At 45.6% G+C, this 26,755-nt stretch overlaps 1 protein-coding gene across 6 annotated transcripts in view; it reads left to right on the top strand.

Moving 5' to 3' along the window:
• The window catches only part of RALGPS1 (Ral GEF with PH domain and SH3 binding motif 1), a 337,921-nt gene that overhangs the window by 287,105 nt on the left and 24,061 nt on the right, over positions 1–26,755 (top strand). For all 6 annotated transcript variants that reach the window (XM_044268334.1, XM_044268333.1, XM_044268329.1 and 3 more), the window contains 2 exons: positions 21,298–21,424; positions 23,001–23,152. In XM_044268334.1, the coding sequence (XP_044124269.1) occupies positions 21,298–21,424; positions 23,001–23,152 (279 nt within the window). The remainder of the gene's footprint in view (positions 1–21,297; positions 21,425–23,000; positions 23,153–26,755) is intronic.

Raw genomic sequence — 26,755 nt, 5'->3', positions numbered from 1 at the left:
TCACATGATCCATCACCATGGTGATGGGACATGTGATGAGTGCAGTGACGTCACCAAAGGTCCTTTTCCTCCCAGGTCCTCAATGAAAGAAGAGAAGCCGGACTGCGCGCACAAGTGGATGAGGTGTTCGCGCATCCCTATTTTACTATGCATTCTGTATTAAGAATGCTATTATTTTCCCTTATAACCATGTGATAAGGGAAAATAATAAAATCTACACAACACCGATCCCAAACCCGAACTTCTGTGAAGAAGTCCGGGCTCGGGTCTGGGTACCAAACATGCTGATTTTTCTACGCGCGTGCAAAACGCATTAAAGCGCTTTGCACACGCGGGGGAAAAAATCATGCATTTTTCCGCAACGCACCTGCATCTGTTCCTGCACGTCACCCGCAACGCCCGTGTGAACCCAGCCTAAGTGTTCAATTTCCCCACAGTGCTGCCACAGGAGAAATGAAGTATTTACACGGCTCTCATTGAAATCAACAGGTCCTCCAGAACAATGTGTGCTCTTTGTAGATGGTGGTCCTATACTCAGCCGCCTTGTATAGTATAAGATTGAGGATTTTTTTGCAGATTGCAGATTTTTCCATATAGCCGTCAGGTGTGATTCTCTCTGCCTTGTAATAAGTAAAGAGTTAAAACAAAACAGCAAAGCCCAATGCGGATAAAGATATTACTTCATTATTGTGGTATGTGGAAGTCTAAGCTCGTCCTTGGAATGGAAAAACCAGTAATTGGAGCAACACATTTTGGGATCCAAGTTACAGATTTCAGATAAATGTAGCAAGGCAGCGTGATAAAATACAGAACTCCGCTCCGGTCACTGGTGCATTGAGCAATCTTCATAGTTGTCTGTCAGCTCCAAATTGCTGAAATGTATTTTCCTGAACATTTTTATTTGTGAGTTTTTGTTCTTTTCAAGTTTAAGTGTAATGGTCTTTCTAGCAGGGTCAGACATTGGGACCTGGTGGTGTTATTAAGAGGGTGACGCAGAAGTTTTATTGGTTTCCTACAGTGCCTTGCAAAAGTATTCACCAAATACCCCCTTCTCCCCCCCCCCCCCCCCTTGACTTTTTTCGTGTTTTGGTGCCTCACAACCTGGAATTATCATGGATTGTTTGAGGATTGTAATTTACAGAACATGCCGACAACTTTGAAGATGTTTTATTTAAAAAAAAAATTTTATTGTGAAGCAAACAACAAATAGGACAAAATAACAGAAAAAGTCAATGTGCATAACTATTCACCGCCCTAAAGTCAATACTTTGTAGAGGCACCCTTTGCGGCAGTCACGGCTCCAAGTCACTTTGGATAAGTCTCTAGGAGCAGTTGCCACATCTTACCGCTGGGATTTTTGCCCGTTCCTCCTTGCAGAACTGCTCCAGCTCCTTCAGGTTGGATGTTTGCGCTTGTGAACAGCGATCTTTACGTCTGACCACAGATTTTCTATTGGATTGAGATCTGGGCTGTGACTCGGCCATTCCAACACATTTACATGTTTCCCCTAAACCAGTCAAGTGTTGCTTTAGCCGTGTGTTTGGGGTCATTGTCCTGCTGGAAGGTGAACCTCCGTCCTAGCCTCAGATCATGCACAGAGTGGGACAGGTTCTGTTCAAGAATATCCTTGTATATAGCACCATCCAGAAGCAGCAGAAGTGTATAAGATGTAGCCCAGACAAGAAATGTTGCATATTTTAGATCTTTTTCCTTTGCTTTGCAGGTTAAAAGGGTTTTCCAGGTCTATACTGATGACCCATCCTCAGGATAGGTCATCAGTATGTGATCAGTGGGGGGTCTGTCTGCAGGGACCCCTGTTGATGAGCTGTTTGAAGAGGCTGTGGTGCTCTGGTGAGCCCTGCGGCCTCCTAACAGTTTACCAAGCACAGTGCCATACTTTTCATAGTGGCTGTGCTCGGTGTTGCAGCCCAGGCCATTCAGTTGAATAGGACTGTGTTGCGCCTAGGCCATGTGTCTGATGAATATGTTGTCACTGGACTAGGAAGAGGCTGCAGCGCTCACTGGAAAGTCGCAGGGATTCCGGGAGTCGGATGCGCACCAGTCAGATTTAGGGGTCATGAATATAGAATACCCGGAAGACCCCTTTAATGTTCATTTTCTCTCTCATTCTTGCTGAGGGGGTTTGTCTTTCTTGTTCTGAACCGATCAGATGTCTTCCCCCTAATGCAGTCTCACTGCCCTGCTATGTGTCTAGTATGGTATTTACTGTTTTACACTAGATTGCATTTTTGGTGAAGTTTCCGAACATTTATAGAGCTAATGAAATACAGTAGGTTACAGAGCTTTATGTATTCAAATTAAAATGCGTAATAATAGCTACACTTAAAGGGGTTTTCTAATCTCAGACAATGGGGGCATATCGCTAGGATATGCCCCCATTGTCTTATAGGTGCGGGTCCCACCGCTGGGACCTGCACCTATATCGAGAACAGAGCGCCGAAAGTGAAGGAGAGCGCACTGCACATGCGCAGCCGCTCTCCATTCATTTCTATGGGGCCGCCGAAAATAGCCGAGCGCTGGCTCGGCTATTGCCGTCTGCCCCATAGAAATGAATGTGAGCATGGGCCGCGCATGCGCGGCACTCTCCCATTCACTTTAATGGAAAGGCGGGGATTAGCACTTGGTGGTGGACGGACCCTGGGAAATCTGGGGTCCTCCAGCCACAGCGCTCCCCACTCCGTTCTCGATATAGGTGCGGGTCCCAGCACCTATCAGACAATGGGGGCATATCCTAGCGATATGCCCCCATTTTCTGGGTTGATACAACCCATTTAATGCTAGGGACATCAGGTACTTAGGCGCTTGGCCAGTGGCTGCAGGTCCCTTCTGAATTGAACTGTATTGCTGTCCTCAGGATGGTGATACAGTTGCAGTGGAGGGTACAGTATTTTGTGGAATTTGGTTCTGCTGGGGTGACATTACAATACATTACAACATAGGACCTCTTTTAGTTTTTGTTTTTTTTCAGGGCCACTTTAAGCTTCCAGTGGTAGGCTTCCTGTGGATAGGGGATAACTTCACATAACCAAAATACCCCTTTAACACACAAACTGAAAGATCGACAACTAGTTCTCTGAACCAATAAGTGCGCTCAGAGCAGTTGTCACAGTCCTTCATGGTAGCTCATGCAGTGATCAGCAGGGGGCGACGGTGAGAAAGGTAAAGAGAATATAACATTTGTGTGTTACCCTGAAGCATCGTGGTAGGGACCTTAAGAAGAAGAAAATATATTTAGCAGTTTTATTGATGTATCATTGGTGCAGGAATCATTTCTGTGTCTGGAGCTGCTGTGGAAGTAACTAGTGGCAGTAAAGTCTCCTCTGCAGCTGCCGTCTGAAGATGGACTTGGATTTAAGCTGATGACGGAGACGTATTTTACCGGGAAGCCATAATCCTAGCACAGTCATCACCGCCAGAATACAACTCACCACAAAATGGTTAATTGGGTGTTAGCCGGCTGCCCACACCTTCAGCCCTACGTACTGATGGCGTCAGTGGGCAGTAGTCCCACCTGTATCCATCCACAGACATCTTCTGTGAAGAACTAAACCCTATTGAAATGATGACGCATAGATTAGTGATTGTCATGCTGGGTAATGTGATTTGTAGTTCTTCTTATGCATTTGTGTAAGATCTGAGGCTCTGGTGGTCTTCCGGTCTCTTGGTGTCCCTCAGTGGTCCCTTGGGTATTTTTGCATGTTGCAGTATTTGAATCGCTGCCACTTTCTGCAGATGGGCAGCCTTCTTTATAGAAATACCTGTGAGGCCCCAATGTATAGATATATGCAAGCTATTCTCATGAATACAAGTGGCCATTTACAACTAGGTTTTAGGTGACACTTGAGAAATAGCCGGCCCTTTTTCATGTGTCTGTAAGACATCAGCATAAGCAGGCGTCCCTAAATCAATCCGGGAAATAAGTCCCCTGCAGTGACCGTGGCATTACTTACGTGAGATTTGGACCACTTGAGAGGCCCACCATAAAACAACTGGGTTCTTCACATTTTAGATATTTATGGCATATCCACAGTATGTCATTTGTCATTAATAACTGATAGCTGGGGTTTAAGCTCTAGGATGAGGGCTCCCTTCTTCCCTGTTTTGGTTACTGAGGGGCTAGCGGGCAAATTTTAGCCATGAGTAATGACCCGGTCATAACCTGGTAACTTCTGCCTGCCTCATAAAAGACATCCAGTTAACTGATCTTGAATGGGAATCTGTCACAGCACTTACAAGTGAGATGCTGAGCACCCCAACCACTGTCCCTACCTACTTGCACGATCTGTCCTAGTTGACGGTCTCCAACTGGTTGACGGTCCTTCCCTAGTTGACGGCCCCCAACTGGTTGACAGTCCTCCCTTGATTAAGTGCTGGGGCCTATATGGGAAAGTAGAAATTGGCTAGTGACAAATCGGCCATAACTGAAACAGACAAGCCGGGTCAGACCAGGAGAGACAAATGCACGGAATCAGGAGACACAAGCCAGTAACCAACACGAATATTCAAAGTCCAAATTGTCCATCCTACTTTGAGCACTACAGGTTACGGGTGTGGTGGGTCCTGTTCACACCAAGTTTCACTTCACAAGATAGAAACCGCGCTGCTCCTCAATAGGTACTCTTTCGACCATTCCAGCAGATGCAGACCTTCGATGATGCACCAATTCACAGTTTCAGTGCTTCACAATCCAATATTGCTCATATCTCCTAAAAACCTCGTCTCTCCTATAAATGTTAGGACGAAAAGAGCAAAACAATAGTGAAGCAACGCAAAGGATGTTCTTTATCAGCTTTTTATTATACTCGCAGGATTAAAAGAATCATAGGCGTAACAAATATTATACCGGTTTCCCAGATGGAAAAAGCAGTTCCAGCCCTGAACATCCTGGGGGGCAGATTTTTACCTACACCCGGCCCAGTCTGTCCCTGAGGATACCACGCATATGTGTGATTTTCTCTATTGCAGTTTAAGGGAGTTACAGAAACACTTATGGTTTGTGCCACTAAAAATATTCTACATTTTTCAAACCAGCGCCTGGATCTGAATACTTTTGTAATTGGATGTAGTTAAAAATGTAGCTTAGCTGCTGAGTTATTTAATAAAATGTATCTGTATAGCGCCACCTGCTGTTCCTTTTCTATTCTTTTTCTCATTTCTTATCCACCTCACTGATGTGGTCACACACGCTCAGTTTAAATCTTCAACTGTCACCAACCATATCTTCTCTTAGACGTTGTGGCAGTCACAGGGAAAAAGCTACAGCGGAAAGGACACATCCCCTGACCTGCCGGTCTGAAATAAATCTAGCAGAGCAATTGGAGGAATGAATAGGGAGATCAGGTGCGGGGCTGGCTCTGGCTTATTACATCAATCATGGGATAACCCCTTTAAGCAGATCCCATAATCTACAGTGGAGAGAGCTGCACACGTGAACGGCCCTCACAACAGGGGTCAGGGGACGTCCATTCTTTTGGGGCCCCCCAGAAATACAACACCCACCTGTCAGACATTAAAGGTATATAGATATGCCATCTATCTCAGGTAGGAATACCCTTTATGCCCCTTGTTATGTCCCCTCAGCCCTGCACCAGGCATACATACCATAGTATCAGTTTTGCCTGGATCTTTTCACGGCCATGTCTTTATTGCACAATCTCTGGTGGCTGCAGTTTTTCTCATCTTATGATCCATTTTCAGCAGCTGTGGAGCGATCTCTTTGTCACAGAGTCGCCCAGGCTTCATGGCAATGCACAGCCCCTACTTTATCTGGCCCTCTTTTCAGATGCACAGTGCACGGTGAGTTTTCCAGGGCTATGTGGTGTATACAGCAAGCAGTGTCTCGTTCCTACTGTATTTCTCCGGGCACTGACGACCGTGTAATAACAGACGGCGCATTTCTCAGCCAGAATAACGTCTATAATGAGAAAAGAATCCCGTTTGCACTGACGAGACGCGTTAGGAGCCCCCAGATGTCAGCAAGCTGATCCATTTAGGAGAATATTTACAATCTGAAAGTCTAGATTCATAGATCTGGAGAGAGTGATTGACAGCTGTCAGTCACACCCCGCACCCTATGAATGAATGTAAATGAGCTGTCATCCCATTAATCCTCCCTATGATGACAGGAGGGGGTAACCCGCACCAGGGCGACAGAGGAGAACATACCTCATACAGGCCGTCTACGGAGGAGAGCACTGACATTTGTGTCTGCCTGTTACTAATTAACCCTGATCCAACATGACAGGAGACATTGTTACTTGTCAAACCCGGTTCCTAAGTAAATCAATGCCTGTTCTGTCGGAGACTCCAGCTGCTCTTCATTAGCCCCATATTTAGTGCATTCATCTGATTATGAATATTACGGCTGAGGGTGTGCGGCGTGCACAGAGGCGGCAGGAATGCAACCGGGAGCACATGGAAGCATTCAGGGTATGTTCACATGGGGCAGATACGCTATGGATTTTATTCTGTGGAGTTGTGAGTGGAAAATCTGCAGCGAAGTACAACACCAGCAAAGTGGAGGAAATTTACCAAAATCTCATCTAAGTGCTGTAGAAAAAATCTGCAGTAGAAATTACGACAACATCGCAGTTTATGCCGTGGATTTCCACCCTTTGCAATGTGTAGGTTAAAATGTGCATACATTTTTGCTGCCGATTTTTTTATTTATTTTTTCCACAGCACATGGGTAAGATTTGGTAAGATCTCATCCACTTTGCTGGTTCTATAAGATGATGCGGATTTTCTGCCCACAGTTCTATGACTTCTAATCAGCAGTGTGTCCACCGTGTATGAACAGATCCTTAGTGTTCCTTTATAAAGCTGTATACCCATCAAAGAAATTTATGGCATAAATGCAGGTCACACTTCTGGGATCCAACCGCTGCCGCCGCCACACTGCATCCGGGTGGAGAATGATCAGGGAGGTGGTGCAAGCGTGCATGTCTGTATCTGTAACTCCACGGAGTGAATGGCGAGCTCCTCCGTTACCTCTACATTCAGTCTGTGCCTGGATACAGCCCAGGAGGAACAGAGGATCCCTGTTCATAAGGGCTCATGCACAAGACACGACCGTATGTATTTTGCGGTCTGCAAAAAATACGTATTACATCCGTGTGCATTCTGTATTTTGCGGAAGGGAACAGCTGGCCCTTCATAGAACTGTACTATCCTTGTCCGTAATGCGGACAATAATAGGACATGTTCAATTTTTTTTGCCATATGGAAATGGAATGCACATGGAGTAACTTCCGTTTTGGTTTGCAGACCCATTGAAGTGAATGGTTCCGCATACGGTCCGCAAAAAAAACGGAACGGAAAGAAAATGCGTTTGTGTGCAAGAGCACACACATCTATCATACATATCATATCCTATGGATATGCCATAAAGATCTGTGAAGCTGGAATTTAGACTTTTATGTAAGATTTTTCGCCGCAGGGTACACTTCCGGGACAGCACCGTGGGTAATCCAAGGCTCTACCAGATCACCCTGCTATAGTAAAGGTGTATACAATAATTATTATTAAGTCTAAAAAAACAAACAAAAAAAAAGTAAAGTTGAGAAGAATCAGTTCTGCACATTGATCCTACAATCCAGGGCCCGCTGTCCGGTATAAGGGTTCTTCTGCTGTCTAATGTTTTTCTGTTAGATAATTCTTGGCCGGACTTTCACTTTCTTTCCTCTTCCTGCCAGTAGTGCTGCTGGGGGAACACGAGCCGTGTTCTGGAAGGAGCCCACCCTGCTGCGTCATGGTGGTTCAAGGCTATAACTTAGTGGTCATTGAAAAACGTATCGTACAGAACGGGATATTCAGCGCTCAGCAGCGGTGTAAGGGCTGACTGGACGCATGCTTCAGCAAAGTTCATATTATTCTTGGTAGTCAAAAGAGGATAACCCTGCCAACAATGTGCAAAACCCCTTTTTTCTCTTATTCTTTTTAAATATATTTACGAAATGTAGGGAAATTTGGGAACTCTGTGTAAGCGTGCGTTCAACATGGGGTATTTTGACTCTGCGCCTCATGTTTTGCAGTGGGAATCCACATTGCTGTTTGCACAACTTTTTTCTGTGCATAATTGAAATCCACATGAAGAAGCGTCATGTCCTTCCTGGATGAACAGAACCTGTTGTGTTAATGCAAGAGTCGGCCGCAGATTATACACGGATTCTACAGCGAGTACATGTTCCCTAACTGGACAGGTTGTGTCTGTAGAGGAGCTTTAGGCCGCCTGCACAGCCTGCCGATTACAGATTCTGCACTGTAAGGCTGGGTTCAGACCTGAGCGTTCTGAAACGAGCGCTCTGTATGCGCGATTGTACGGGCGTTTACAATCGCGCATACAGAGACAGGCGTGCACACATTGTCGCGCGTTCCCGAATATCTATGTGCGGGAACGCGCGACAAACGCCCAAAAAAAAGCTCAAGCACTTGTTTGAGCGTCGGGCGTTTTACAGCGCGATCGTACGTGCTGTAAAACGCCCAGGTGAGAACCATTCCCATAGGGAATCATTGGTTCTTGCCTGTTGTGCGTTTTACAGCGCGTAGGAACGCGCTGTAAAACGCTCAGGTGTGAACCCAGCCTTACACAAAGTGTATGGGATTAGACCAATCTCATCTACATTTTGCTTTTTCCTTCCCTGTGGAAAGTGACCGGCCATGTGGATATTGAAACCCACAGCATGTCGGTGCTTTGTGGCATTATTTTGTCTGGGATTCACTCTTTTCAATGCAAAGATAAGATCTGAAGCAGAATTGTAGAAAAACTGCAGATTTTAATGTGGATTTGGGAGGGAAACGCACAGATATCGTGCCGATGGTGTGGTGCAGGTTTCCATCCTCACAGCCGCCATTCGCTAGTAGCAGAGGTAATGTTTAATAACGAGGAGGAGGAGGATGATGCATGCGCAGCACAGAGCGACCCCTGTCCAGGGGATGAGCTCATTCTCTATGAGACAATGCAGAGTGGTTTGGAAGTTACAATTTCGGGTCTCCAGCTGTCGTGATGAGATCTGTGAAGAATCCTTGAAGTAATCCCTTATCTAACATCTCGCAGGAAGAAAACCTGAGGGCTATTATTGCTAATGCAGGAACCACCATGTGTCTGCACCACAATAGGACTCTGCACAGGGACTGCCATGGCTCTTGCTTTTTCTCCGCTGGCTTCATCCTCCCCCCCCCTCATTGAGTTACGGGTCAGTCACGTTTCTACAACATGGCTGTCATATTCTGAACCTCTCAGGAAAGGACTACTGACATCTATCTATCACCTATGTCATATCTATCTATCCATCTATCTCATATCTATCTATCTATCCATCTATCTCCTATCTATCCATCTATCTCCTATCTATCTATGTCATATCTATCTATCCATCTATCTCCTATCTATCTATCTCATATCTATCTCCTATCTATCCATCTATCTCCTATCTATCTATCTATCTATCTATCTAATCTAATCAAATCAAATCAGCATTATTGGCAGGACTAAATACATTTTAGCATTGCCAAAGCAAGTGGTAAATAATTGGGTAGGGTTGGGGGATGGGTACATATACAGGGTGGGGGTATAGGAGTCCATGGTATATCAGGCTCCTCTCACTCTATGGCAGGCAGTAATATATTGTGCTGCTATGGCCGCTGTGTTCTCCTCTTCCCCCAGCAGTATGGAAAGTCTCTCCTCCTCCTCCATGGAGATGAAGTCTGGGCAGAGATCAGACAGTCTCCTGAAGTGAGTCTCTCTCACTGCTGAGTATTTGGGACACCGCAGCAGGAAATGAGCCTCGTCCTCCACGGTCTCCTGGTCGCACTGCTGGCACAGTCTGCTCTCCCTGGGCGTGTACCTCTGTCGGTGACGCCCGGATTCAATGAGCAGGCTGTGGGCGCTCAGTCTGTACCAGCTCAGGATCTGTCTATCTATCTATCTATCTATCTATCTATCTAATATCTATCTATCTATCTATTATCTATCTATCTCCTATCTATCCATCTATCTCCTATCTATCTATCTCCTATCTATCTATCTATCTATCCATCTATCTCCTATCTATCTATCCATCTATCTCCTATCTATCTATCCATCTATCTCCTATCTATCTATCCATCTATCTCCTATCTATCTATCCATCTATCTATCTATCTATCTATCTATCTATCTATCTCCTATCTATCTATCCATCTATCTATCTATCCATCTATCTCCTATCTATCTATCCATCTATCTCCTATCTATCTATCTATCTATCTATGTCATATCTATCTATCTATCTATCTATCTATGTCATATCTATCTCATATCTATCTATCTATCTATCTATCCATCTATCTCCTATCTATCTATCCATCTATCTCCTATCTATCTATCTATCTATCTTCTATCTATCTATCTATCTATCTATCTATCTATCTCCTATCTATCTATCCATCTATCTCCTATCTATCTATCTATGTCATATCTATCTATCTATCTATCTTCTATCTATCTATCTTCTATCTATCTCCTATCTATCTATCTATCTATCTTCTATCTATCTATCTATCTATCTATCTATCTATCTCCTATCTATCTATCCATCTATCTCCTATCTATCTATCTATCTATGTCATATCTATCTATCTATCTATCTCCTATCTATCTATCTATCTATCTATCTATCTCCTATCTATCTATCTATCTCCTATCTATCTATCTATCTATCTATCTATCTATCTATCTATCTCCTATCTATCTCTCACCTATGTCATATCTATCACTCTCTGTTTGTTTCTTCTCTGTTTATCTTATCTATCTAAAAACTCTGCTTGATTGCAGAGGATGCTATTCACACTACCCCCTGACCGCAGGTCAGGCTACTTTCACACTGGCGTTTTTGGCTTTCCGTTTGCGAGATCCGTTCAGGGCTCTCACAAGTGGTCCGAAACAGATCAGTTTTGCCCTAATGCATTCTGAATGGAAAAGGATCCGCTCAGAAGGCATCAGTTTGCCTCCGATCCGTCTCCATTCCGCTTTAAAAGACTGCTTGCAGCGTTTTGGTGTCCGCCTGACGAAACTGAGCCAAACGGATCCGTTCGGACACACAATGTAAGTCAATGGGGACGGATCCGTTTTCACTGACAGAATAGAAAATTGATCCGTCCCCATTGACTTTCAATGGTGTTCATGACGGATCCGTCATGGCTATAGAAGACATAATACAACCGGATCTGTTCATGACGGATGCATGCATTAGGGTACTTTCACTCCTGCGGCAGAGGATTCCGGCAGGCAGTTCCGTCGCAGATCCGGCAATCCGGATCCGTTTTGCCGGAGCACCTAATGCCAGATCTGGCACTAATACACTTCAATAGAAATTAATTCCGGATCCGGCATACCGGCAAGTGTTCAGTATTTTTGGCCGGAGAGAAAACTGCTGCATGCTGCGGTATTTTCTCCGTCCAAAAAACGTAAGAGGGACTGAACTGATGCATCCTGAACGGATCGCTCTCCATTCAGAATGCATTAGGGTAAAACTGATCATTTTTTTTTCCAATATTGAGCTCCTGTGACGGAACTCGATACCGGAAAACAAAAACGCTAGTGTGAAAGTACCCTTATTGTAACGGAAGCGTTTTTGCAGATCCCTGACGGAGCCGCAAAAACTGCTAATGTGAAAGTAGCCTAAGTCGTCCACAGCCGCAGTAGTAAAACCAAACTCTTTATTCAAGTAAAAAGAGGTAAATAACCGGAGTACGTGTGCTGTCTGCACATGAAACGTGTAGTCTCTGTACCTGAAGAAAGAGTTTAGACTGTAGACTACTTACCTGCGGTCATGTGAATGGGATCCTCTGCAATCAAGCAGACTTTTATCTGGACACATCAGATCACATAGTGACCCGGAGGGATCCTGAGCTGCACAGCACCCCAATGATATAACGCTACAGAGGGTGCAGTGCTCCAAGCACAACCCCATAGGATAAGCGCAATAGTGCTAACGTCTACTCCGTTCCCTGCTGTACATGCGGCATTACACTAGGGAGCGCTTGTGGGTCCATCCTTCATCCTGGAGCCCAGTATGGAGCCCAGCTCTAAACCTTAGGTTCCCCACCCGTGGTATGCGTGCCCCAGGGGTTATTCATTAGACGAGGAGTTGCCCATCATTGTGAAATCCTGCTGTAAACTGTTTGCCTTTTCCTAGGTGCAGCCGCCCTTCCCCATCTTGTGGTGTCTGCATCATTTATTGGTTTGAGGCATCTACTAGCGTCTCAATAACAAGTCCTGATGAATTCCTCCAGACAATAGCTGATCATCACACTGTCTGGCAGTCAGTCATGGAGGAGGAGGAGGGGGCCGGGATCATGATGTCACCTTCATAGCACGTTCACTATGTAAAACAAACGCTTTTTCTTTTCCACATAAACACTTATCTGACTGGCGGTTGTGCAATCTGTTGGGCTTGTTACCACGGTAACTGATAAACACGAGGACCACGTCTAACGCTCACGTATGGAGGCTCTTACATGGGGTTCTGCGCGCGCTCCATTCTTTAGTTGCCAGACTTCAGTGACTTCCATTCTGCACACCTACTAATTCATTACTCACTTGAAAATTCGTAAACAGTGGAAGTGGCCGGGAATTGCGTAGTGTAAATGTGTAACACGTGGGACATTGGCCGGGGCAGGCATCTCTGCGGTCTGTCTGCTCGTATTCATAATGCAAGCTCTGTGTTATGGCCATGCACATAGATAGCTGTCTGGTGAACGCTTCTCCACCTGACCGACCACCTCCCCCAACTTAATGTGTGCACTGACGACAGAGAGGCAGTGCTGGATTGGTGGGGGGCTGTGAAGGTACGTTTTTACCAGCTTTCCTGCAGTTTAGTCCAGAAAAATATTTACTTGGCCAACCCCTTTAACTTTATTCTGTGCCCAAGTGTTTCCATCATTCCCACAGAGTGCCTCAGCTGCCACTCCAATTAGCATGATCACGTACCTAGGGGGACAGGGCGTAGTGGGGGTCTTAAAATTATCTTAGCTGGAATGCCCCTTTAATTAGTTGACAGTGATATAAGTTTTGGTTAATTTACTAAATGGAAATCCTCATAATATCTCTAGTGTATGAGCAGGGAGCAGTGTCTGCAAAGTTATAGGTCCGCATCCATTCCACGATTTTTGTGGGATGGGTGTGGACCCATTCATTTCAAGTTCCGTTCCGCGGCCCCGCAAAAAACATAGAGCATGTCCTATTCTTGCTCGCCATCACGGACAAGAATACAAATTTCTGTCACAGGGCCGCAAAATGCGGACTGTACACAGCCAGTATCCGTGTTTTGCAGATCTACAATTTGCAGACCACAAAACACTTGCCGGTGTCTGAATGGACCTTTAATGGTATGTTTTCTTCCCTGTGGGGTACACCTCCCCTGGAAGCAGCTCATCTATTGTACATTATTCGGCACAGGCTTCACGTTAATGTGTTCTTGGAAGGTAAATAGTTTCATGTGTCTATTACTTATGCAGTCCTTCCATCTAAGACCCTGTCCCTGAGAAGGTAAGGATGACACGGGAGTCAAGGTGAGTTCACAACAGATGTTATCAAACCTAATGATTTAGCTTCTGTCTTATGTGAAGAATCCTAAACAGACACGTAATTGCTGCGATACGATAGATGGGAAACACATGAACAATTAGGCTCCAGTCTGAGTTTTGTGTAAATGTGGGATCTGCGCACGATGACATCAGGATGTAAAAATAGTTCTGTGCGGGTATGTCCCCTCGCTCTGTCTGAGGGGTAACCACGGCCTTTGTCTTCACCGATAATAGTGTTTTACAGAGGACATTGAGTTCTCGCTTCACAAAGTGAGATTGGTGCACGTCTCTGACCGTGCAGGTCTGTTATTATTTGCAGCGCCAAAGGAGTCTCCAACAGACTTTCAAGACTTATAAACCGATGGCCTATCCGGTGGGTAGGTCGTCAATATCTGATCAGTGAGGTCTGACACCCCCTACCATTCAGCTGTTTCTAGGCAGCGGTGCTTACAGTAGCTCACTTCAATGGTGCTGAGCTGCGCCTAGGCCATGTGACCAGTGACCATAACCTAGGCTAAGCTGCGAGCGGGCCGTGGCACTACTGTGAGCGCTGGTGCCGTCTCAAACAGCTGATCATTGGGGGTCCCGGGTGTCAGACCCCCACCAATCAGATAGTGATGACCCATCCAGAGGATAGATCAGTAGAAAAGTCTTGGGAAAACCCCTTTAAATGCCCAGAGGCAATCACCCCCCAATGACAAACTCCTTTGTAAATACAGAGCACTAGTGGTAAGTAGGCGTTGTGGTTTTATACCCGTGCTATGTAAATATGGGATCTGCTCTTTTACACTGTTCTATGGGGCCATCTTGTTTATACTGAACATGTCCATTTCCGCGCTATCGTTACACACACCAACCCATAAGAATTGTCCCCAGCAGCCTGTGATGGTTGTCCTCTCAGGACTCCCTTTTATGATCTAGAATAGAGAGCCACCCTATAGAGATTCCAGTTCAGCCTGTTATCCTGCAACGGTGATCCAGAGGACGGCAAAAAATCCTCATGAGGTAGAAGCCAATTTTCTTCATTATAGGGGAAAAAAATTCCAGCGATCCATCTGAATAACCGCCATGTGATACAACATTTCCTCTGCGTCGGCTGCAGAGATCTCTGACCAGACTCGGTGTTCCTATAGCAGAACCAGCTGATTGATGTCATGGCTGTATTCTGCTTTGATACAACATTTCCTCTGCGTCGGCTGCAGAGATCTCTGACCAGACTCGGTGTTCCTATAGCAGAACCAGCTGATTGATGTCATGGCTGTATTCTGCTTTGATACAACATTTCCTCTGCGTCGGCTGCAGAGATCTCTGACCAGACTCGGTGTTCCTATAGCAGAACCAGCTGATTGATGTCATGGCTGTATTCTGCTTTGATACAACATTTCCTCTGCGTCGGCTGCAGAGATCTCTGACCAGACTCTGTGTTCCTATAGCAGAACCAGCTGATTGATGTCATGGCTGTATTCTGCTTTTACCATTCTTTTTACCAGTTTGTGTCATTTTCCTTACCCATAATGATGCTTTCCAATTGCCTTATCTTTCTGCGTGGCTGTCCTGCAAAATGCCTGAGAAAGTGGATGGGCTTAGGCAAATATAACTCAAAAGAGCCTTCCTGGCCCAACTAGAACCCAAAAATGGGATTCAGATGTTTGGCGGGACGTATGCATATGGACTTTCAGAGGAAAGGCATTTTGGATTGTAACGCCTGTAACGGATTTCAACATGTTCGTAATTTTTGCCTCCACATTTGGATTGTGTAAGAAGCATTTAATGATGGAGGAAGCAGTAACTGGTGCGGGTGCGATGCTGTGACACATAGTGGGACGGGGAGCTCTCCTGGCCCATGTCGGACCATGAGGACAGCATTTGTCATCATTGCTGGTATGGCATGAGTCTGTAATGCAGCATTTATACATGGAGGCGGATTACGTCTCTGTATACATCTGTTCATGAGGATTGCTCCTTATTTCTGGCCTTTATCTCTGCACCTTATAAGGAGTTAATGTGGAGCCGGGCGGACTGTTTAGAGGACACAGCCGCTGTCCGCCTGGTCCAGAGCTGCTGCTGTTTCGGACCCTAATTAATTGCACACCAGCAGCATCCATCATGTCTCAAATGTCTTGGATGGATTGTGGTAGCAAGGCTTTTCAGGGAACGTTCCCTGCAAATCCTTTGTTAGATCCTTAAAAAACAGACTGACGTAATAGAAAGTAGAACAATGCAGAGTCATGGACGACACATCAGAAACCTCGCTTTGTGCACCTTTTTTCCAACACTTTCAGGCCACGGCGTTCAAAGTCGACAGGGGGAACATGATGTCATGTGTGAGGTCATTTATAAAGGGGGTCTTCATCCCGACTGTTCCACAAACCCGATGATTAACAAACAGGATTAATTGTACAGAGGAGAGCTCCGCCATCAGAAACAGCATTTGTGTGAACACAGCCCGGCCACTGAGGTCTTACAAAAACAACATCCATCATGTCGGTGTAGTACTGACCCCATAAACCCCAGCAGACAAAAAGGCTTCTTTGGAAAGTATTTTCTGACACTTGGTATAATGCCGTGAGTGCTGATAGCCGCTGCGGACAAGTAATAAATCATCACTTTGATTACAGCTCCAGTGTTGACAACGTCTTAAGAGTTGTTTTCAGACACGTTGGAAAATATATTTCAGGTGCTCTAACTTCATGGAGGTCTGAAGCTCTGCCGCTAGGACCACTGTTAGTCACGAGACCACGTTCTTTCATGAGGTCATCGGATTTGCTACAGGTGGCACCAAATGATAGGATTAGGAATAAATACGTCTAGCTTCATCCTTGTGCCATCTGGAATATAGGGACGGGACTTGGTTAGGTATAATTTATGGAGTTTTATTTTTCCGGCCACACTTGAAAATGTAATAAATTATGCACTTTCACTGGAATAGGCCACAGGGTATAGCCAATGCCACCAGAACAAGAGCCACTCTTAGGGTGGCCATACATATTAGATGAACGTTGATTTCCGTGGGACCAGCTGCCCATCAGCTCTGTTAGGTTTTGTTGCCATCGATGATTGACCCATTCAGAAGTCCTAATCCGGTTCATACATGATGAGGGAATGGATGGTGCAAAGAAGGGGGATAGTGAAGAGGTGTACTTGACACTATGGAGGTTATTTACTAACAGAAATTTGTTTATATTAGGCATATTTCTGGTGCAGATTGTGGCATAAAGGTGCAACTTTTCCCCGCTCACGCCAGGTCTACAAAAGGGGGCATGGTGGGGGCCTGGAGGCCCGTATTATTTATCATTTTCCACACCTGTTTTAGGCATAGAAAATGGTCTAAATCTACACCAGCAAGGGAGCCGACGCCTCTACATAATTTCGGCATTACCAGCGCAGGGCCTTATTAAGAATGGTGTTTTAGACCCCCTATAAGTCACGTCTCTCTCTCATTTCGCAGTCAATTTAGTTGTTAAAATACTTTGTGTGCGTCACTTACAATGGACCAGATACTTGACCATTTGTACGTTCATTTTATTCCAATTTTATTCCTTTTTGTTTCTTGGCGTCATGGGCATAGCTATAGGGGGTGCATAGGAAGCAGTCGCTACCGGGCCCAGGAGCCTGAGGGGGCGCAAAGACCCTTGTGCCACATAAGAAGACACACAACGCACTGAGGGAAGGGGGACCCAAGCTAAACTCTTGCACCAGGGCCCATGAGCCGTTAGCTACGCCCCTGCTTAGAGTCTTTCTGGTTGTGTAGAATAATAAGCAACTTGTGTAGGAAAAGGCCATAGAAACCGACAAGAGCTGAACTCCACGTCTGTGTAATGTAGTCAGAGCCTCGGCGGCTGCACGAGATGCTGGAAAATAACCACAAATCCCAGTAAGTTGAGGACTGATTGTGAAGGTGAAGCTTTTATAGAAGTTTGCACATAACACAATGGAGAACAAGACAATGTTCTTAAGTGTAAAGCTCCACCTAAAGCCTTAGCAGATAGGAGTGACTGGAGTTATTCACAGCCTGGCTATAAACATTAGATAAATGTCAACCAAACCTGGCAATCATCTAATGCAGGGGAGCACAACCTGCAGCCCTCCAGCTGTTGCAAAACTACAACTCGCAACAAGCCCGGATAGCTGTAGGCTGTCCAGGCATGCTGGGAGTTGTAGTGTTGCAACAGTTGGAGGGCCGAAGGTTGGGCATCCCTGATCTAATGTGTTTTGGGAGGAGAGCCTTACGACAGATGTTGGAGGAGAGAAGGAACGGGTAGATGGATCTCAACATGCCCAATCCAACAGCTATCAGGAAGATGGGAGCGACTTTTTTTTATGGACTCCACACTTGAGGTCATTGGTCAGTTTCTTTACCCAATTAGTAAATGACAGCCACATACAGACTGTATAGTGCGGCCCTTTTGACCTATTAAGACATTTGTTTGTTTTTTCAGCATCATCTCAGTCCTTGTGGCTTGTATACTGGGAACCCATGCTTTCCTCCTCTTCCCTTGCGGCATGTATGTGGCCAGTAGCGCGTGTAGTATGTGCCGTGCAGAGCACTTTCCTGCAGGTAAATAGGAGCAGCCCCCGGGTGACTTCCTCTACAACGGCCGGATGATTGATGACTTACATTTCAAATGCAACAGCGCCAGGAAAAATAATCTTCACCATCAAACCAAACAACCAGCAGGACCTATAGGTCATAGGAGATCGTATACATCTATGTGACATAGAGGTAAAGACCCATTATAGATTCCCAAGAACACATCACGTAATAACACTGTCCTCCTCACATGCCCACTGCATGGTGCACGTCTACATGTCTGCGGGAGAATCCGGGCAATATGACAAAAGCCATGTGAACGACCCCATGCCCTGGAGCAGTCCTGCTGTTACTTTATAACTAAAAGGGTTTATTACAGGGGCGGTAAGTATCCCGATTTCAGTTTTCCCCAGCCCTATTATTTACATAAGGCTGGAACAGGGTGACTTTGATGGAGCTGCGTGAAGACAAACATCTCCCCTCAGAACTCATGCGTTTTCACATCAGTGGCTTACCATCATCAATCATCTGGCTGGACAGCTTCCCTGAGCTGTCAGTCACTTCTCTACAAGTGTCGGTGACTTGTGTTCACCATGGGTACAGTCAGCTGCCGCTAAAGGCCCTGGTTAATAAGTGTATGGAGTCTCAGGTAGAGGCATCAGTCGTCCTGTGTGTAAGCAGGGGAGTCCGTGGGGAGGTGCGGACATCATCCCCTTCGTCATGGGTTATATGAATTGGCACAGGACTCCTCCTCTAAACAGGCACCACAACAGTAGCCTTCAAAAAGGGGTTGGTTGCTGTGGCTGTACAATCCCCCTACCCCTTTTATGTTTTTATAAATATATATATGTTTTGCTCAATATTTGTGTTTAGATTTTTGTAAATTTTTTCATCTACTTGCCATTGGATGGAGGTGTAATAACTTACAGCCAGGAAGGAGCCCTTCTGACTCTTCCCACCTCGCTCCCTCTCAGCTTTTCATGGTAAGAGCTACTATTGTCCCCCCAGGACTGACTTTTTGGGGGCATCTCTTTATCAAAATTACCATCAAGGGACACAGGGAATTACAGACCAGACCTTACCTGTGAGGACCATCCTCTATATTGTTCCATCGGAAGTTGCAGTGCGCTGGCAATTGGCTGCAACAGGATGCAGTGTTACTATGACAACACTGCATCCGGTTCTGTGGCCCCAGCTTTACATGAAACAGCTGTCCCATCAGTAAGCTTTCATGCATCGTCTGTGTATGTATCTGATCACCAAATGCAGTGTACGTATCCACTAGGCGGCCCATCAGATGCAGTTGTAAGGGTGAACAGGTAGGGGGCGTTGTTGCAGTCTTGTACGCACGTGTAAGCACATAGTTTCCATTTGCAAATCCTGTGATAACCCTTCCCAATCATTTCTGGTAATTAGTTCCAGTGATTTGTATGAGCACATGTTCTAGGCACGTGTCCTGAGCCGCAGATACAGTTCTTTCTCAGGGGAAAAAAAGATACTTTTATTGGGAGCCATATTGACTGTAAAGTTTATTTCCTTCTCTGCTGTGTGCCAGAGTGACTCATCCAGCGAAGTGTGAGAATGCAGAATCTCCGCTCCACGCACACAAAAGCCGCAGCACGTTGTCTTCAGCATACACTGCCACCGTCTTCTGCAAGGGATGCTGGTATAACCTCTCTCCCGGTGGCCTGCACGTCAGCAGGGCCTGGAAAGAGCTTATGTAGCTGGCGTGTGCGTAGCATGTGGAGCCCGATCTGCCAGGACGCTTCTCCTTTCACTAATATCTATTATGAAAGATGAAATGGGACTTACTGGGTTTCTACTGGTTCGGTTAAGGGTAGGTGCACACAGTTTTTCGGTAGAGGTTTTAAGGCAGGTTTTCACTCAGTGGATTTGAAAGGGATCGGAAATGTAAAGGAAAGACAATCTTCTCAAAACCTCCTCCGAAAAACTCAGTGTGAACCTACCCTGATGTCTCATCCGCCATGTTGTGTTGTAGAAAACTATTAGAAATGACAGAGCTGTGCTCCAGTATCCGTGCTCCATGATAGTCATGCCTTAGGCGACTTTCACACTTGCTTTGTCCGGTATTGAGATCCGGCAAAGGATTCAATCCCAGAAAAAAATAGGTTTCCGTTTAGTCCTCATGCATTCAGGTTGCATCGGGATGTCTTCCATCAATATTCTGTTTTGTGACCGGACACAAAACCGCTGCAAGCTGAGGTTTTGTGTCCAGTTATAAAAACCGATTCGTCACTGAAAACAATGTAAGTCAATGGTGAATGATCAGTTTTGCCAATGTATTTAGTGACAGATCCGTTGTTATTTTTTTTTCCTTTTTTGATTTCACACTGATGGAACGGATGCATCCTGAACGGATCAATCAAAACGGATCCGTTTAATTCTGCCGGATCTCAGTACCGGAATTAACAAGGCAAGTGTGAAAGTAGCCATAAAAACAAGGTTCTTCCTTTTTCTTAAAGGGGTCTTTCCTCCATTGTTAGTTATGGCATATGACCAGAATATATTCTCCTTTACTGATCGAAGGGAGTGCTGCACATCCAGACTGGTAGGAAGGCTCCTTTAAGTAACCTATAGAGTGGATCCCGGAGCTGTGGGCGATGAGTCCGCCTGGCGGAGAGCGAATATCCTGGTGTGTCCGCCATAGGTAGCATTCACTGTGCAGCAGCTGCTCCTCCATACATAAGAGCTGGTATTCATTCTGCTAATGTTATCATCTGTCCATTGTTTGATGACGAGATTCAGGGTGATGGAATAATGAAATGCTGCTGGGATATTTACACTGATCAAAAAGAAAATACGGATAAATTCTTCACGGCCGCCTGTAGAGGGTCTCAGAGCTCCACTATAGCGTAATGCGACAGACCACAAGCTGCCCCTTATGAGCAATGGAGCAGGAAGACCAAGGAATTTTAAATGGCAAGTGATAAAAGGAGCAACTTCTATACAGAAGAGAGTGACATTATTACCAGTCTAATTAACATTATTGCATTATGGACCCTGATTGCAGTAGTCTGCCCCTGACATGGTCCGCATACTGATGGCCTTACCATCTAATGTAATAGATGGCAGTGACCCCTGCAGGCCTGTAGTAATATTACACTGGTTCTTTCTATCATTATCTCAGTGTTTCAGTATCAGTTAATCTTTGTCGTCAGGTCCCTCCGAGATGACCGCTACAATGAGGTACAGCAGACGACCCACGTGCCCGGATGCGTCAGTGGCCACCCATCTCCCAACTCCACCCGTCTCCAGACATAGGAAGAGCCGCAGCTTAGGAAACAAGTGGGTTATAAGCGCTGTCAGAGGCGGTCACTTTTATTATTATTTTTCCTTGGTTCACATTTTGCAGAATGTATCTTAGATCCGAGAGAATTATCCGACTGTCCATTTCTAGTCACCTGCACGAAAGCAGAGAAAACCGAAATCCACAGGTCTCCTCAGCTGAAGACCTGAGAGTTGTCAGGCTGCATGACAACCCCATATAAAACACAGTTTAGAGATGAGATTTAGGATTGCTGGCCCTCAGACGGTGAAACATGTACGCGAGGTGCAGTCCATGGGTATGAGCCATGATCGACCACACAGAAGCGGCTCTGACATTTGCTTTTAGGCTTTTAAAAGCCTTTTACTATGGAAATAACTTGCGTCCTAAGCCACTGCATATGTTCAGATGTTCCCGGCAGACGTAAGGTCCGTTTTACATTATCCAATTATCCTCACGACAATCCCTTCCAGTTACATGGAAGGCTGAATGCTTCCCAATCTGTTACTGGCTGTGCCACTATATACATGGCGCACTGTATGCAGGGTGTGACCTCACAAGAGCCCCCCTAATAGATTACAGGACATACAATTCCCACTATAGGCCGCACACCAATCTCCTGTATACACTGCATGCTAAATACATGCCAAGACCTCATGCACACGGCTGGGGCTGGAAAATATGTGGACAGCACACCGTCCGTTCCGCTGTCCCACTAAAAGACAGAACATGTCTTATACTCGTCCATTTTGCGGACATGAATAGACATTTTTAACATAGGGGCGGAATGCACGCACATGGCCAGTGTCTGTGTTTTGCAGACCGCAAAATGGACCCGGTCGTGTGCATGAGGCCTAGGGAGGATAGCGAGAACACCCTTCCTGGTGATGAACACCGCTCTTATTTATGAAGTGCCTTCTTTAACAGACGGGCGTCAGGTGGGATTGCTGTTTAATGGGGTTGTGCCACTGCAGAGTTGACATATAATTTTGCAAAAAACATTACCATTTAGCAATGACTACCTATTAAAACGGATGCATTGTTACAAAGATGTTCACCTTTGACCCTAAATATGGCGCCCCCTGGCGTTACTGCTGCTGCTATCTTTGTGCAGCGATGTTTGCAACTGCAATCCGGTGGTCGAGCATGTGCGATCAGTCCTCTATCCTGTCACCATGGCATCAGATTTTCCTGTGACACCCTGCTGCGGTGACAGAAAAGAGGTTTCACAATGGATCATGGACGCACAAAGATGGCAGCAGTAGTAACACCAGGGGGCGCCATCCTTAGTGTCGAAGACAAATAGTTTTCTGTTTTAATAGTGATTAATTGCTAATATGCTTCCAGACATAAACTGTATGGTGGTGCCCCGGTGTCTTACCGTCATTACCCTCCTGTGTCCATAGCTTTCTAGCAGGCAGGGAGGAGATTGTGAGGTTTTCAGTCAGATTTCCCTTTATTTGATGACCACGTCTTTGAGTTCTACATTGACTTTTTGCTCATTTGCCGCCTCATTCATGAACATGTGTGAAATGAATGGAATTTCTCTGACGTACCATAAGCACCTCTCTGGCTTCTCTCTCCTCATGTATCCAGCGTGATGTGTCAGTTCAGTGTTGTTGAAAGTAAGAGTGCCACATTTCCATCAGAGAAACAGCGCCACCTGCTGGACGACAGCGTCCTAGAGTCCCAGAGCCCTGCAAAGAACAATACTCAGACGTCAGTGTTTACCAATGGCATTTCCATAGGTAAGTGCTCGCTATGATTTATTGTGCATTTCGCTTCTCATTCCTACGACATCCTGCCGCTTTCTCATCCTTCTTTTGTTGATTTAAGCATTGATTTTAGCCGAAGCTTCACCAATCATCGTGGTAGGACTATATGGGATGTGTGTACCGTTGCTAACTTGCACAACCTGTCACAAGAACTTTTATGGCCAAGTTCACATTTGCATTGGAGGTTAATCTGGGCCTTCATTGCAGATTCTGTGAAAACAAGCGGACTCCATAAGGCTTCATGCATCCGGCCGAGCCCCTATTGCGGCCCGCAAACAGTGGCTCCGCAATATATGGGCACCGGCCGTGTGCTCACCCTATCACAGATGCCAAGCCATTCGCAACATGTTCTATTTTATTGCTGTGCTGATTCAAGTTGAATGGATCTGCATCTGTCTGCAGCAACCGCACGGATGGTGCCCGTGCATTGGGGGCCGCAGTTTTTGGTTCCCAATACACGGAACAGCCGGTACATTTTCATGTGCATGAGGCCTAAGGGAAACTGAAGGGACATTATAATCAGTGGGGTCCGTTTAGTTATGTGCTGGACCTGGAACTTCTGTTACTTTTATAGCTGTAGTGATAGCACTAGTGTGAACCCAGCCCTATCAGTGCTATACATCATTTTTAGGTTAATTTTGCACCATTATTAAGTGTTGCTCCAGATCTCCTAACTGCTGCATTAATGCAAGTGTAGCGCTTGCTCTGGGGTTGCTGTGGTAGCGTTAAATGAGTAATGCTGGCCGTCCACATCGGCAGCTTGATAGCCATCGCTCCTGACTTCGCCATAAGCATGCATGAATGGTGAGGGGCATATGCTTCTACTGGACCCCTCTAGTTGCCCTCATCTCCAGGGGGAACCAGGGATTGGGCATGCTGCCCTATTAGGGTAAGTGCAATGTCCGCTGCAGATGTGTTACCTGCGGATCTTGCTACAGATTGTGTTCTAGATTCACCTCAAATTTCACCCTTACTGTATTAAAAAAGGTGAAATCTTTGGTGAAAATCCTTGTCATTGCCGAATTGGGACGATTTTGCTGTAGATGTGAAAATGTCTGGGTCATGAGACCATGCGTGAATTCACCCTTACGGGTTATGGTTGTGGTTTTTAAGGGGTGGTTCACCGGTAAATATTCACTGTACGTATCAAAGAATGAACAATATTTGCCATTTACAGGATAAAAAATCCAGTGAATACATTTACTTATATAGTATGGCGCCACCTGGTGTTCAGCTTTATAGCAATGAGGTGATTGAGCATGCATGTCCGCCTCAGTCTCCTCACAGCCAGGTCTGTGCACAGTGATCTTGTGTTCACTGCAGGGTAGCCAATAGTACTGGCTGTCTACCCTGCTTGTCGGCCTCTGCAGTAGCATGTCAGTGTACTGTAGCTGAGAAGACTTCTCCTGCATGGGAGTATGAAGGTACTGTACTCTCAGCTGCCAGAGGGGGAAGAAGACTGATTCTATTCAGATCTTTTCACCAGCAGCTCTACAGGGCAGCAGTAGCTGCTTTAAGACTGTGGGGGCACTTTGAAGTGAAAATGATGAAAACGTGTTTTTTTTATGCAACTTACTTTACAACCATTTTAGGACTTCCCGAAATTTTACTACCGATGACCTATCCTCTGTATAGGTCATCAGTATCTGATCGGTGGGTATCGGACCCCCGCCGATCAGCTGTTTGAGAAGACAGCGCTGCCCACAGTAGTGCCACAGCTTTCTCTCAGCTTTTTCTAGGCCAGTGTCCACACAGTCATCGGTCACAAGGCCTAGACGCAGCTCAGCCCCATAGAAGTGAATGTTGCTGAGCTGCGATACCAAGTACGGCCACTATACAATGTACGGCGCTGTGCATGGTGAGCCGCTGCCTTCTTAAACCTCTGATCGGCAGGGGTCTCATGTATCATTATTTTCAGTGTAATTATCTACTCCGCTACATTGTTATAGTGAACCCCTTTACATTGCTGGTTTAAGTGGGTGGTAAAGAAATCGCACTTTCAGGGAATACATTTCTGACAGAGGTCACACTGCGCAGGACAAGAGCGCGTCGTAAGCAGAACACCCAACTATAATAGGACATTGCACCAGTCCGTCATACCAGATGTGTTAATCCACCACAATGTAAATGTAATATAAGGAGGTGGTAATTAGTAAAGAGAATCCTCTCTCTGTATACTACATAGTGATATATGGGGCTAGCTAGTAGTTTGTATGAAAAGGAGGGAGATGCTGCCCCCTAGTGGTGTTTTGTATGTTACTTATGACTGGAGCTTCCAGTAGGGACATCAAGTATATTGTAGTAATAATAATAATAGAATATATTACAGGTTTAGGGCTCATGCACACAAACCTACTTTTCACTTCAATGGGGCCACAAAGGATGTGCTGTCCGCAAAAATACAGAACATGTCCTATTCTTGTCCGCACTATGGACAAGGATAGGATGTTCCCTTTCACAAAATGCACACGGCGGGTATCCGTGTTTCAGGCAACGGTCATGCACATGAGCCCGTATCTAGAGATAAATGTGGATATAAGATATGTGCTGCAGCAGAATCTTTATGAACACATGACATTTATGGCGCCGTTTGGTGAAAATGACTTTGATGCAGATTCCACACTGATGAGCCTGAACAAATTACAGTAGGATACAGGTGAATGGGGTTTTGCATGGATTTTAAGGCACGCCTGTGGTCTTGCAGACTGGCTACTGGTTTCACCCTCAGGGATGTAAAGTATGAAATCTTTGTGTAACACATGGACTTTGCTGTGGATTTCAACTCAACCTCATAGTTACGTTCCACTTTCCCGTCTGTATCCCGCCTCCTCCAGTTGCTGATAATTCTGTTTCTTGCAAACCCCCCAAAAATATAAAGATGAACTGAGAATATTTTCCCACCTGTCTGCAGCCTCCTCTAAATTTATGACACCCCAAGCCTTGAAGCCACCTCCTCTGAAAGCACTTAGATCATGGCTGTCAGGATGTGGGGCGACGTGTTTCATGTACAGGTTGTGTGTGAAATGTCATTCTCAGGCCGACGACAGGTAAAGACATTCTCATATAATGACGGGCCCAAAGCTCTGCTGCGAGTGCTTCCAAAAGAGTTCACTAGTATGAATGGGCCCCCTCACACGCCGGGCCCCTGTGCAGCTGAACCGGCTGCATTGGCGATATGTCCGCCCCTCTGCTATAGGCCCTATGAAAACCCTTCTGACAAAATCTATCGTGACCCTAAATGCTGACTGCTTTCCTGCATCAGTGTAATTTAGATATATAGGCCCCATTGGTCGCATTGGTGCGATTTGTCTGCGACTTGCTATTGCATTGAAGTCGCAGAAGTAATTTAGAGACCAGTTTAGCTGCAAGTCGCATGCAATCTAGACCCCACAAAAGCTGACATGTTGCAAGTGAGTCGCAGTCGCATGCGATTTACATTGAACCCTATGCTTGAAGAGTCACATGATTTGTAATGTGCAACCAAAAAAACTACACAATCAGATTTTTCATCACGTTGTGTAGTCCTCTACATTCATAATGCACCTTGTGTTCTTGGTGTTGTGTCTTCTCCCTCAA

Source organism: Bufo gargarizans, chromosome 9, assembly GCF_014858855.1.
Source record: "Bufo gargarizans isolate SCDJY-AF-19 chromosome 9, ASM1485885v1, whole genome shotgun sequence".
NCBI classification, from domain to species: domain Eukaryota; kingdom Metazoa; phylum Chordata; class Amphibia; order Anura; family Bufonidae; genus Bufo; species Bufo gargarizans.
This window is presented reverse-complemented; position numbering and strand designations above follow the sequence as displayed.